The following is a 14,180-nucleotide window of genomic DNA, read 5'->3' as shown; positions in this document are numbered from 1 at the left end:
TTTATTAAGCTTACTAATTAATATTTATTTAGATTTTAAAAAATATGAATCTTTGAGCAGACTAAAGACACGACTTACCTCCTCGAAGACTTGGATTGAAAGAATGTTGAACCATTTTCAAAGATAAAAATGGCTGATAAAACCATTGGGACATTCTAAGCTGTTGATTGGTTATTCATATGTCATATGCTATAGTAAGAGTACATAAGGGATAATTTCAAAACATTCTTTGATTCTGCAAATAAGCCATATCTCAGCAAAATGAAAAGTCATGAGGTTTTTATTTTATATTCCAGTTTGTCAATATTAATAATATGAGTTCCTAATTTGTGGAAAATTATAGACAGTATTTTGACATACAAACATCTAATTTTAAACAACACTGCATTGAACATACCATGTGACTCATTAAAATTTATATTTAGGTGTCTTCCTTTAATATCTACTTTTAAAAATAATTCATGTATAATGTTAAAATATTATAATCTACAATTTGATTCCAAGCTTATTGACATATATTCATGAAATAGAAGTTAAATAAAATTTTCAATGCAAGTCAACAAACATGATGACATAGGCTTTGAACCCTGACCCATTGTGAAAGGGTTAAAGTAGTTTATATGTACAGTTATATATATTTTATATTGAACAGAGTGAACTAAAGTTATTTTGAAATTGTTACTGAAGTGCAAATGAGAATCAAAATATTGAAACTTTCTTAATTTTTTTTTAAAGCAGTAATTTTTTTAACACATAACATGGTAAAACTACTTGAGAAAGGAATCACATTACACTAATATAATAATAGGTAGGCAGCCAATGATTGATAAGTATAAGAAAAACTTATTGATAGTGGAACATAATACATGTTTCAACAGAACGTTTGTCTGTCGTCTTCAGGTTTGCTGTCAAAGCATAAACTTCCTTCATTGAAAGTTTTTACCTTATGCTTAAATAGTCTACCTTCCTGTTAAATTGGAAGTGAATATGCAATAACTTTTCTTTATGAAGTAACCTAACATGACTTAAGAATGTTGATACATTCTAAAAAATTAAAGATGAATAAAAAGTGTAATGTGATTTTTTTCGTGTTGCGATAAATGTAGAAGTGAATGATAAACTGTAGATAAAACTATTTTTTATAACAGAGAAGCTAATTACTTAAATTAGAAAAAGTAATATCAAATTTATTATATATAGTTTGCAAAGAACCAAACTAATTGTGTTTGCTTTTTTATAACCTCCTTTTCTATCAGTCACAGTTGTGTTTATTATGATCTGAAAGTGAAAGACATTTTGGTTTAATTTACCTGTTATAATTGTTGATTGTCAAATAAAACGCAACTATTTACTATGTTTTTTTCAGAATAATCATCACTAGAGTTACTGTTGACATATCATTATCCAAGCGGTCTCTTTTAAACAACCCATCTAAAAGAGCAATCTTGGAGAAGGCAAATAATCGATCAATAAGTTTAGGTAATTTCATATTAAACTAGTATGTGTCATCGTGAAGCTAAAACATATATGTTATCAGAGAATAACTAGCATAACTAGTTGTTCTTGAAATAAATTGAAACTTGGATGTGTGATTTTTCAAATTTCTTTTTAAGTTTTAATAAAAATATTTGTGTAGTTTTATCTTCAGCAAAAAAAATTCTTAGAAAAATTCTTTAGCATAATTTCAAAATAAGTTCCTTTAAATGTTTATATTCTGTTGAGGTAATGCTATAGATTTAAAATGTCAAGTTTTTATCAGTTGTACATGGTAAAACTTTTTATTCACAACAAAGTTGATGACAAGTTGTCATTTCTAAATGTTTATGTTAAAAAGACAGACTGACTTCTAAACTTCTGTAATTTGTAAGAAATTGGACTTTATGTTCCATGGAATTACCTTCATGATTAATGCCTAAAGCTAGGTACTTTAAAAGATACTACCTTTGTAAATAAAATTGAGTTTCGTTATTTGTTTCGAAAAAAAGTGACAACTTTAGATTTCAGTTTTATATAAGGACTTCCCTCCTAATGTTCTCAGTAAAGTAATTGCTTCTGATACAGTTATTCTCAGACAATTAGCTATTTTCCTTCATTGCTGCACTCTGAATGCAGACCTTTCTCTGTGCATGCTACAAGCATTTTGCTTCCTCTTACTAGTATCAAGTGATTCCAACATGCCTCATGTAAATCAGCACATGTCACCCCTCCACCAGTAGTAACTCTCATGATGCATGCAACTCCCATTATGCACCTCTACTAAATCATCACTTCAAAGCTTGGCAGTGCTTTTACTCAGATATTTTTTTCTTTTTTGACCTTTTTTTTATTTCAGTTTTAGATAGTTTCTTCAAGAAGAGGTTTTACTTTATACACTACTCAGTTTTCTTGAAGCACAAGTTCCAAAGTCAATAACATTACTTTGGGTGTCTCCATGTTGAGAGGTCTTTATCTCAGATATCAGTTGTGGGCAACTGGATGAGAGATTTGTCTGTGTTTGTTCACAAGAAGATTGAACAATACATGGGTCAGTTTCTATCTCTAGACATTGCCCTGCTTTCTTTTGAACATGTTGAACTTGCTCAGACTAATGACGACTTTGATCATCTCTTTCCTTCTGATTTTGCAGTGCTTTCTCAATCTTGAGGATTCAGGTTGGTCCTCCATGGTTTCTGGACTGCATATCTTAGGTATATGGTATTTTATTCTTTGCCCCTATTTCTTAAGACCCAAGTTCATCTTTACTACATGAAGATTCTTCTCGACCCAATTTTGTCCACCCCCTACTGAAAGTTGGGTGCATGGTGAACAGTATGCTTTCCAGTTAAACAATAACATTAGCATGCCTCTTGGTATTTTATTCCTTTCCTCTATTTCTTGAGACCCAAGTCCATCTTTACTACATGAAGATTCTTCTCAACCTTATTTGGTCCACCCCCTACTGACAGTTGGGTCCATGTTGAACAGTATGCTTCTCAGTTAAACGAGGCCTTGTTCACCAGATTGTCTTGTTTCTGGCAAATATAAAAGGACTAAAACTGTAAATCAAAAATTTAGGAAAGAGTATAGTGCAAAATATCTGGTCATTGCATCAAAAGTCAGTGACAGTCATGCGTTTTGTACAGTTTGTCACATTGATTTTTCTGTGGTGCATGGTGGGATAAACGTTTGTTCCAGACATACAAAATCAGCATCTCACAAACAAAAGGCTAAGGTGAAGACAAAAACGCTGCAGATAACAACATTTATGAGTAAGAATTCAGAATATGAAACCATAAATGCAGAAGTAATGTTCACGCAATTTGTCATTGCTCATAATTTATCCCTACCTGTAGCCGATCATGCAGGACATATATTCAGAAACATGTTCCCAGACTCTGATATAATGAAAAAATATGGCTGTGCTAGAACCAAAACTACAGCCATTTTACAAATGTTGGGTTGTGAAGATGACAAAATGTCAAGCATACTTACTAACAGTGTTTACAGTTTAGCCACAAGTGAATTGACAGACATGGATGACTCAAAACTGTATTTAGTGATTTTACGATATTTTGACCCTTTACTTGGAAAAAGTGTCTGTTCTCTTTTGACAATGGTGAAATGGAAAGAAGCTTCAATGGGAGAGAATATTTTCAAGCTTTTGGATCATGAACTGACAAAGAGGAAAATTGCATGGGAAAACTGTCTTAGTTATGTCTAGTATAGGTAAAGGTGTGATGGAACACATCTCAAGATGACAGCCTAGCATTTACTTCATGGGCTGTGCTTGTCACCTCATGAATATTGCTGCCCAGAAAGCTTCCAGAGAACTGCCCTCCCCAGTTTCTGATATATTGACAGATATCTACTATTTTCTGGAAAAAAGTGCTAGCAGAAAAGAACATTTCAAAGAGTTTCAAGGATTGTATGGCAAAGAAACAAGAAAAATTCTACAACTTGTAAACACAAGATGGCTATCACTTGGGGTGTGCCTCAACAGAATATTGGACATGTGGAAGCCATTGAAGTATTTTCACTGTGAAAAGGAAAAACTAGATTCAAAAGGATCTAAACATGTAGCTCAATCAGGCTTAATAGTCAGAATATCCTCTCAGCCACACAGGGCAGGGATACAGTCAGGATATCCTCTCAGCCACATAGGAACACACTGTCAAGACATCCTCTCAGCCACACAGGGACACAAGACAACAGTTTCCAAAAGCAGACAAAGAAACATTTGATATAACTCAATATATGTTTAGGCAATCTGACCTTGAACTAAAGAAGAAACAATCAATGAAAATAGAGAAGAAAACGAAAGCTAGCAAGGAAGTAACCAAGAAAAGTTATGCACAGAGCAAGTTAGATAAGTTAACAGTTTTCTTGGACAACAAAATGAACTTGTTATTTTGTCATTTTCTTCAGTCTGAAATTACTCTGTTTGAGCAAGCCAATTTGATATTGCAAAGAGAAGAACCTTGCATACACATTATACATAGAACTCTGATTACACAAGTTAAAAATATACTTGTCAGATACATCAAGCCAGAATATCTTGAAGACAACATCACTGAACTTGACTACAACAATGAATCCTTACACAAATCTGATGAGGCAGTTACTATTGGAAATGCTGTCGAGGAATACATTGTTAAATATGAAAAGGACCTGGACCTGATCAGCTTCTACACAAATATCAAGAAATACTATGTTGCAGCTACAAATAACATGAAGAAACATTTCCCTCTAAATGATGGACTTTTGATTTATGCAGAGGTTGCTGATCCAAAACTGAAAGTCAGCAAAGATTTCTCTTCTCTTCACTTCTTCACAGACAAGTATCCTGTCCTTGTCAATACACATGAGCACAACACTATTGACAAGTTGGAAGGGCAATATTTGAACTATCAAATTTGATACTTTCTCAGAAACTGTCCTTCAGTTGAATGCTGACAAGTTTTGGGTTCAGCTGTCTACAGTTAAGGATGGAAATGGCAACCAGAATTATGACATTCTGTGTAGGGTCATGCTTGGAATTCTTACAATCTTCCATGCTGACAGTGAAAGGATATTTAATTTAGTGACTGAAAACAAAAGCAAGTTCAGACCAAACTTGAGCACCTCAGCTGTGAGTAGTATTATAACACACAAGATGTGTATGCAGTTAAATGGACAATGTTGTTATAACTTCCAACCATCCAGAGACTTTCTCATGAAAGTAAAGGTTTCAACAGCTGCAAAACTATTACAATAAGTGTCATAAATATGATATAAACTAGTTTGTACATTTTTTTCTGTTTTTCTGCTTACTGTTTGTGCATGTTCAGTGTTTTACCAGTATGTTTATTACTCTGAACTAAATAAGACATAATTCCAAAATAATTTTTTTTAAATTTATTTATTAAATACACAAAACACAGTCACAAATGACCAATCTATAGCAGTAATAAATAATAATAGTTATAATAATAATATAATAATAAACTGCTTAGAGACATTGGCCAGGCCTAGTAGCTGCAAATTATAAAGGGCTCTGTCTACAATCATTATGCTCAGTTATTTGAAAAAGTTGGCATCTCTGCCTTTATCTTCACAACCCTTATCTTTCCCTCTTTCTCAGTGTGCTGCTCATTGTTTTCCTTCATGACATATGCCATGTCACCAACAATACTGGTGATTACCTGGTGGGCTATGGTCCAGTAGGAGCTTGACTTGTGGCATTTCTTCATCAGTATTGCTCTTTCATCAATGATAGTTGGGTTCTTCAAATTTTGTTGGAAGGATTTGAGATCCTATTTCTTGTTACACGTCCCCTGTCTCCAGTGCTCACTTCCTTCCTTCCATCTCAGTAACCTATTGTTTGTCATCATCTGCCAGTGGTTGTTCAGGACCTCCTCACTAAACAGGCTATCAGACCTGTTCCCCATCAGTTGCCTTGTGTTTACTTCTGATTATTTGTTGTTTCCAAGAAAACTGGGACTAGAGGATTCTTGTTGATTTTGTTTTTTTTCAGTCACTTTGAAAAAGTGGTTCTATCTTACCCTCTGGTGGGCATTTTATCCAGGTTTCTGGATGACCAAGTTGGACATTGCCAATACTTACCTGCGCATTCCCATCTCAGAACAGTTCCATCCATATTTACAATTCATCCATCACGGGTTTTGTATATATTACATGCCCTATACTTTGGGCTCAGTTTTGCACCTTTTGTTTTCTTCCCAGGATGCCCAGGGTTTTTGCTATTCATCTTAATACCATAAGGGTGCATTTTCATTATTATATGGACAACTGACTTTCTCTAGCCCATTCTGAACAGGAGTTAGTCAGCCATACTTGTCAACTTTTTTTTTCAAGGGGCTGCTTGGGTGGGTAAGTTTAATCATAAAGGAGAAGGCCTACCTCTATCCTACCCAATACTTTGTCCATTTAGATATCTTTCCAACACTTACCTTGGTCAGTCTCAACCTTATCTTCTTTGACTTTATTCCATGGAGTTGTAGTTTGCCATGCCTCTCTCACTTCTAAGTAAGGTTCTATTATTTTCATGGATGTGATTTTTCATGATACTGCTTGTCTCCCTAGGTTATGCACATTTGCATCCCATATACTGGAATTTGCATGAAAATGGAATCTTACTCAGTGATGTCGAGAAACCCACTTGTTGAGAATTTATATGCTCGTTTGGCATAGAAGAGCTTCTTCGTCATCGTCAGGTTCACAAAGAAAGAGGTCAGACGAAGAAGGTCCTCCTTCCCTAGTGGATGATCTGCTTTTGTTACACTTCCTCCTTCCCTAGTGGATGATCTGCTTTGGTGATTGGGCAAGAGTAAGCATCTCACTTCTTCCTCTTCATCCAAATTTACATCTGTTTGTATACACATCCCTTCAAGACTGGGGTGCATGGATTGATCATGAGGAAGCTTTGGTTCATTGGTTTTTTGACAAGCAGCCCATACACATCAATGTCCTCAAGCTTCTAGCCATCCATTGATCTTTGGATTACTTCTTACCTCTACCAAGACACTGATTCATTTGAACAGTTCAACGGTGGTGGCATATTTATCAAACACTGAGATGGCACCTGGTCGAAATCTGTTTTCATACATACTATCTCCTCTGCATCTGCATGCACCACATTTGTATAATTTGGGTGCTTTCCATTTATGGTAGATTGTCTTTCTTGCTCCAACAAGATTTATTTGACAGATTGGTTTGTTGATCTTTTCGTTTTCCACTGGTTTTGCAATAGGTAGGGTTTCCTCATATCTATGCATTTGCTACCACTCTGAAATACAAATTACTCCTCTTTTGGTCCTTGGTCTCTCATTCTCAGTCTTTAGTTATTGATGCCTTCAGTCAAGATTAGTCCCATAAATTCAAATATATTTATCTTCCTATCCATTTGTGTCATTTGGTGGTTCCCTAATCCATATCACTCCATATTGTGTCTTATAGCTGTTGGCTAGCTCACTCTTTGTTTCCTTGTTTACATCAACTTCAATTATTCCCTCCTCCACCCCTTCCATATTCCCTACCCTCCTTTGTCAATCTCAGTCACTGGTTCTACATTTCATAGTTAACATTCTTTGCCTTCATACCTGGCTTTTGTGTGGTTCTTGGCATGGAGATAAGGTTTCTCCAAATGCATAGCTTTGTCCGTATGTCCTTCCATGTAGGTATATGAACAGAAGTGAATGGTGTCTGACTTTTGATGTGACTTTTCTATCATGGTTCATTGATCACTTTGATTTTGGGTTATTGGGTAGCCTTGTTCCATACCTGTCATCTTTCTTGTTATAGTAGAGCCTTTGCTTCACCTGTTATTGCTATATTAATCCTTTCCTTCTGTATTTGTCATCATTCCTGATAACCCATTCTTCTAGACTGGTATGTTAATGTGGTCCTCTATTCTTTTACTTCAGTTTGAACCTCTTTCCTGATGTTCTATGTTTCCCATATCCCTTAAAGCATTCTTCTTTTTCCTCTTGGCCTATGGTTGATGATGGTTTAAGTTGTTTATCATCAATGTTACATGCACACTTGACCACAATATCTATCTTTACCTGGATCATTCCTTCCTCCCAAACATTTTGGTGTCTGTGAGGGTAGCTCCTTCTTTTAACATATTTCCCTTTCCTGTATCTTTCACATCTACCACCATCCTCATACCCTTTGTTACTATATTGCCTGCACAGCTTCCTTCTGTGGTTCCCATTCCTCACTTTTAATCACATGGCAGTCTTCTCCATCCACATATATCCCCTTCTACACTCACCACTTCAATTTGTTGTTTGATCCATTTGGTTTATTTCTCATTGTCCTCTTCCCACGGGAATTTGTTCAGAGCAACTTCTCATTAAATCTGACCCCTCCACTTCCCTTCACTTTTTTTCTTTGTTGGCCATTGGAGGAAATCTTGCAATCAGGTATGTGGACCATACCTAACACATTCATCTTCTATTGTTTATGCCGCATTGCAGTTTCAGCTTTCTTGGGTTTTTGCCTTCACCTGTGGCTGTTCCTCAAGGTTTGGTGCAACTATAAGATTGAGCAAATCTATATTAATGCTTTGTTTTATCTCAGAGGCCTATCCTTTTTACTTTCATTATGTGGGTCTTGTTCTGGGGAGAGTGGTGCCTGGCCAGATATTTTGCAATTGAAAATCTCTGCTCTACAGCCATATTGACTTACACTTTCCATTCCATGGTTTAGCAGTGCTTACCATAGAGATAGGGTGTTTCACAAGAGTGCTTGAAGGTGAATAACCTTGTAGTGTTTGCTTTACAAACTTGTCTGTTCTGGACCATACCACCCATGGACTTCATGGGTGAAGCAGAAGCAAATAGCTGCCCATCTATTCTATACCTGGTTAAATAAATTGGGATGGTATACTTTTAAATAGGGTTTTGTGATCACCCATTGGACTGTCTCAAGTAGTTTTGATACCCACAGAGAGCACTTTATGGATAGCCCATTTTGTACAGTTTTGTGCTTAACTACAAATGAAGAAACTTGTATGTGTATCTCTTATTTAAATTTTAAACCCCAGCAGTTTGAAGTCTCTCTTGTAGTTCATTCACCCTTACATAGAATACGAACAGAAGAAGATATTAAATTTTAAAAGGGCTTCAGAAATGGAGATTTTAGGGAGCTCTCAGTTTGACTGAATTGATCAATTTTAAAATTGACAAGTATTGAGAAAATATGTAAAATAAGGTATGTAATGTTTGCATATTTGTTTATCATGACTTTTTGCAGGTAACATTTGTTATTAATTTTCTAATTACTTGCTTATCTTTCTTCAGAATTAAGTAGTGTAAAATATACTTCAAATTGTTTATATTTCACAGCTGAAGTACAAGGTGAGATAGAAAGGATATTTGAACTAGCCAGGACATTACAGATAGTTCTGCTCGATTGTGACACAATTAATCATCCATCTCAGCTACTAAAAACATCACTAGCACCTATCGTAGTTTATGTGAAAATATCTTCACATAAGGTGAGTTTTTATATATTTCATATAGCATAAGCTTCCTAGAATGCATTATAGTTTGTGAAAAAATATTTGCATTTAAAGCAGTCATGTGTTTAACAGCATAATATAGCAATGCTTAGGGAAAAGAATGGGCCTTTTGTGCCATCCATTAAACTAAACTAAAACTATTAAAAACAACAACAACAAAACAATAACAACCTCAAAATCAGCCCTTATTATTCATATAGTTATAAAGTTCTGTCTTAAGCTCACTTAAATTTACTACTTCCACAACACCTGCAAGCAACCTGTTCCAAACGACAAAACCCATGTTGGAAAAATAGAATTGTCTTTGCTGAAGATGATTTCTACCATATCAAAATTTATGTGTTGTTTAGTCCTATCATTCTAACCATTTACTGTGACAAAATATTGTGCAATAACACTATCAGTTCCTTTAACAGTTTTAAACACTTCTGTTGGATTCCCTCCAACTCGTCTTTTCTCAAGAGAAAAATAAAATGGAGATCTTCTACTTGTATGGCAGCCCCTCCATCATAGGCACCATTCTAGTAACCCTTCTTTGAACCTTTTACAACTATTCAATGTCCTTTCTAAGATTGAATTTAATATTTCTCTTGTGGCTTAATTAATAAATGACCCATACAATTAATTTTTTATACTCTTTAGATTTGTATACAGTTTTTGTTAGATACAACATAAAATCTTATTTACCCTAACATTAGTAACAGCACACAAGTTAGGTGGTTTAAGAGAGTGATCAGCTATTACACCAAGTTCCCTTTTTTTCATAACATGTTAAGGTTATTCCTATCAAAACTAAACTTACAGTTTAAATTATTATAACCCACATACATGATCATTGTCACAGCTAGCAACACCCAAGACCTTAACATCAGCACACTTGTGTAATTTATTGACTGTCCCTTCATCTATATCATTAATTTAAATGGAAAAGAACATGGGTCCTAAGACTAAACCCTGAAGTGAACTACTCTGAACTCCATTTATAAATGTCTGTTTTCTTCTATGTAGCCACTCTTTTATCCAATAAGTTAATTTATCTTCAACACTTATAAAGATACTTTATACCTTGCCAAATACCATCTTCTAATCCAGATACATCAAATTTATATCCTTACCCTCATCTACACAAGCAGTATCCTTTTATAACAATGTAAAAAGATCTGTAATGCAAGGTTTTTTCCCAAGTGAAACCATGTTGACTATTCAGTAAAGTTGTAAACTTTGTTAAATGACTTTTCAAAGCATCTTTTAATAGACTTTTCAAACCTTTTCCCACAACTGATGTGAGACTAATGGATTTATGATTACTGGGACAGTGTTTCACTTACCTTGAAAAGAAGAGTTATATTAGCTAACTTCCAATTCACTGGCACCTACTTGTTATTAATAAACACACGCACACACACACACAAACAGTAGCAAGTGACTTGCATATCTAATCTTTAACCTCCTTCAAAATCCTTGGGGATATATTATCTGTCCCAGGAGCCTTATTGTTCTTTAAACATCCCAGTTTTTCTTAACCACTTCAGTATTATTGTAATGTCTGTTCTGTTTTGTTTCCATCTGTAAACTGTTCAAGATGTAGAATACAGCCTAAATCATCTGTAGTAAAAACTGAAGAAAAAGCAGAAGTTAACAACCGAGCCATCTCATAATTATCAGATATGAGCTTCCCCCATCCTAACATTTTGTATGTAAAGAAATTCTTACTATTAATTTTTGCATTTTTCAACCAACCTTTTTTTTTTCACATTGATTTTGATGTCTTGTATTCCTGTTCCATCGACTTTCTTGACCTTCTAATTCTCTGATAAAACAGTAAGTTTAAAATTCTTAAATTTATGATGCTTTTCTTTAATTTTATCTCTTAAACTCTTTGTGGGCCAATCTGTTTTTTACTTGCAACTTCCATTTTCTTCCTAAGGAATATGCTTATCTTGATTAAATGATCAGTATCTCAAAATAACTCAGCTACCCAGTTCACAACAAACAATTTTTGTTGTATCCTTCAAAAGTTGTAACTAAAATATCATTATTCCTTGTCTCCATATGTAGCAAAACATCTAATTTAATTGGGCAGTGATCACTTGTAACTAGATGTTCCCCTATTTCCATCCTCTCAACTATTTCTGTATTGCATTATATCAGGTAGGTTTCTTGACCAAATGTTGAAGAAATCCATTCTGAACAGTTTCCAGAAACCTTTCTCCATAGTAGTTCGACTCTAGTATTTCTCAATGTCTAAAATTAAAATCGCCCATAATTATGACTTCATTAACAGTTGAAGTTTTAATCTCTCTGTAAAGTTTCTCCAATATTTCATCGTCATCATCTGATGATCTGTAACAAATTCATACTAAAAGCCCTTATCTGATAAAAGAAACTCGTATGGATTCAGTCTCTTTGCTATTGTTTTTTGATATTATCCTCAACATCAATTGGATGTAACAGACATTTTACTTAAGTCACTCCTCCCCTCTATTCTATCTTTATTAAATATCCAATTCAGAATCTTAAAAGTCATCAAAATCATCTACATTTAACCATGTTTACATTATTCCCATTATTTCAAAATTGTTTATTCTTACCAGCAATTTATTTCTTACAATTCTAGCTTTATAACAATGACAACTAAGCCTACTTTCTGAATTGCTTCTAAGCTCATTTCCTATGCTAAACTTTTTATACATCTTGTATATTTTGCAGTTATCCTTGCCTTCACCACTGTCTAGTCCAAATTTAAAACTTCCTTTTACAGCTCAGTTAATAGTCCTATTAAACAAGCAAGTCCTTACCTTATTTATATGTAAATCATTCATTCGAAATATCTTACTTTTTCCATTAAATTGATCCCACAAGCCCATTAGGCCAATCTCCTCATCCTCACATATTGACCTAAGCCTAACATTTAGCTCTAGCGACCTACATGTAATTTCATTCTTGCAATTAATTCTTGGCAGTACCCCAAAGAAAAAGCTATGAAAACTTTGCTATCTTTCATGGAAGTCTTGCATTCAGTGGTTCATTTGTTGAAGGTCACTTGTGGCCAAAATGTTAAAAGCAGATTCTTTGTTTTCTGAAAAATATACATACTTGAGGTTTTTGTTAGAGGATCTTTTCAGCTTGTAAGATGGTCAAGTTACTTGAGCTCATTTTTTGAGGTGTCTGAGATTTTAAGTTAAAATTTTGTTATTTATGCAAGGAAGGTGACTAAAAAAAACCAGAAATACTTTTTTGTTTTTTTTACATAAATAGAGCGAATGCTTTTAAATTTCATAATAATCCTACAAAGGTTAGTCAAAGTTAGATATTGCATGATAGATGTATATTAAAATGAGTTTGAATTGCTTGAAAGCAGTATGCAGTGGAATAGAAACAAAATCTCTCGTATGACCTACAGTTCTATTCAAAGTGTGCTAACAGGATTTCATAAAACCAGTATATCTTATAACATTAACTGTTGAGTCTGCACAGGCACAGAAGTGATAGACGTTAATGTCATAATGTGTATGATTAATTATCACAAAGTAACGGAGTTGCAAAAAGCTGTAATTGTTATGTATTAAATTTCATGAAGACAAATTACAGTCGTCATATTTATATTAGTACAGTCCAATTAATCTGTAGCTTTACTAAAATTGGTTTGAATTGTTTCAAGTATAACCATGTATAGATGTTTGTGTATGTGTATTTATATATATATATTATTTCTGTTTTTACGCAAATGTGTTTGTGTGCATATGTAAGTGTGTGGGTGTGTAAACTATATATAATTCAAAGTAATTTTACTTCAAGATGTGTGTTTCTAAGAAAATGTTTTTGAATTTTTTAACAACTTTTTCATCATGTATTGAATATTTTAACTGGTTTGTTTTATCATTAACTGTTCTCCAGAATAAAAACACTTTGAAAAGTAATAAATTTAAATTTAAAAGATGTTTGAAAGTAAAACCAGTTAAAACCTAATTAAAAAGTGTGTAAACTAACATTAACATTAATATATTTTTAAACATTAATGGTAAACCTATTACTGTATTCAAATACTTTACTTACTTTGTTGAATAGACTTTAAATTATTATGGGGTGAATCAATTTCGAATTAGGTTTGCTGTGTAAGAAAATAAAAAATATTATGTGTATGTTATAAGAAAGTAAAATACAATATATCCAAGGGAAAAATAAAAGCTTTTAATAAATTGAGGTGAGGTAGTGTTATTCAAAACGTAGTAAGAAGTATATTTAAATGGTAATAGAAATCAGTTGTTACAGAAATTTGGCATGAGAACACTCTAATAATAGTAATCATTACACTATGTAACACAAATCTTGTTCCTGGATAGTATGTGTTCTTTCTTAATTGCTTATGTTGTAAAAGTACAGAAACTGGCCATTATTCCCTTCAAACTTTGCTTTTGTGACCTGGATAATGAAATTTAGAAATTAACCTATTTTCTATATAAAAATGGGCAAATTTGCACATTTTCATTTACATAAGGTCTGAGTAAAGGACTTATTTTCCCACTCCCATCCTAATGTTTTACTTGTTCCTTGTGTATTCAAAGAAATCTTTAGTAGTAATTTTTACACATTCAGCCAGCTTTTCTTCCATATAGTTTTTTTATTTCCTTATTTCCCACTGATATAACTCTCAATCTTCTGCAGTTCTTGAACT

The 14,180-nt window shown here is 33.7% G+C and overlaps 1 protein-coding gene across 5 annotated transcripts in view; it reads left to right on the top strand.

Moving 5' to 3' along the window:
• Positions 1 to 14,180, top strand: part of LOC143244300 (voltage-dependent L-type calcium channel subunit beta-1-like) — a 91,458-nt gene that overhangs the window by 67,024 nt on the left and 10,254 nt on the right. For all 5 annotated transcript variants that reach the window (XM_076488728.1, XM_076488737.1, XM_076488745.1 and 2 more), the window contains 2 exons: positions 1,367 to 1,479; positions 9,330 to 9,481. In XM_076488728.1, the coding sequence (XP_076344843.1) occupies positions 1,367 to 1,479; positions 9,330 to 9,481 (265 nt within the window). The remainder of the gene's footprint in view (positions 1 to 1,366; positions 1,480 to 9,329; positions 9,482 to 14,180) is intronic.

Source organism: Tachypleus tridentatus, chromosome 1 (assembly GCF_004210375.1).
Source record: "Tachypleus tridentatus isolate NWPU-2018 chromosome 1, ASM421037v1, whole genome shotgun sequence".
Taxonomy (NCBI): domain Eukaryota; kingdom Metazoa; phylum Arthropoda; class Merostomata; order Xiphosura; family Limulidae; genus Tachypleus; species Tachypleus tridentatus.
This window is presented reverse-complemented; position numbering and strand designations above follow the sequence as displayed.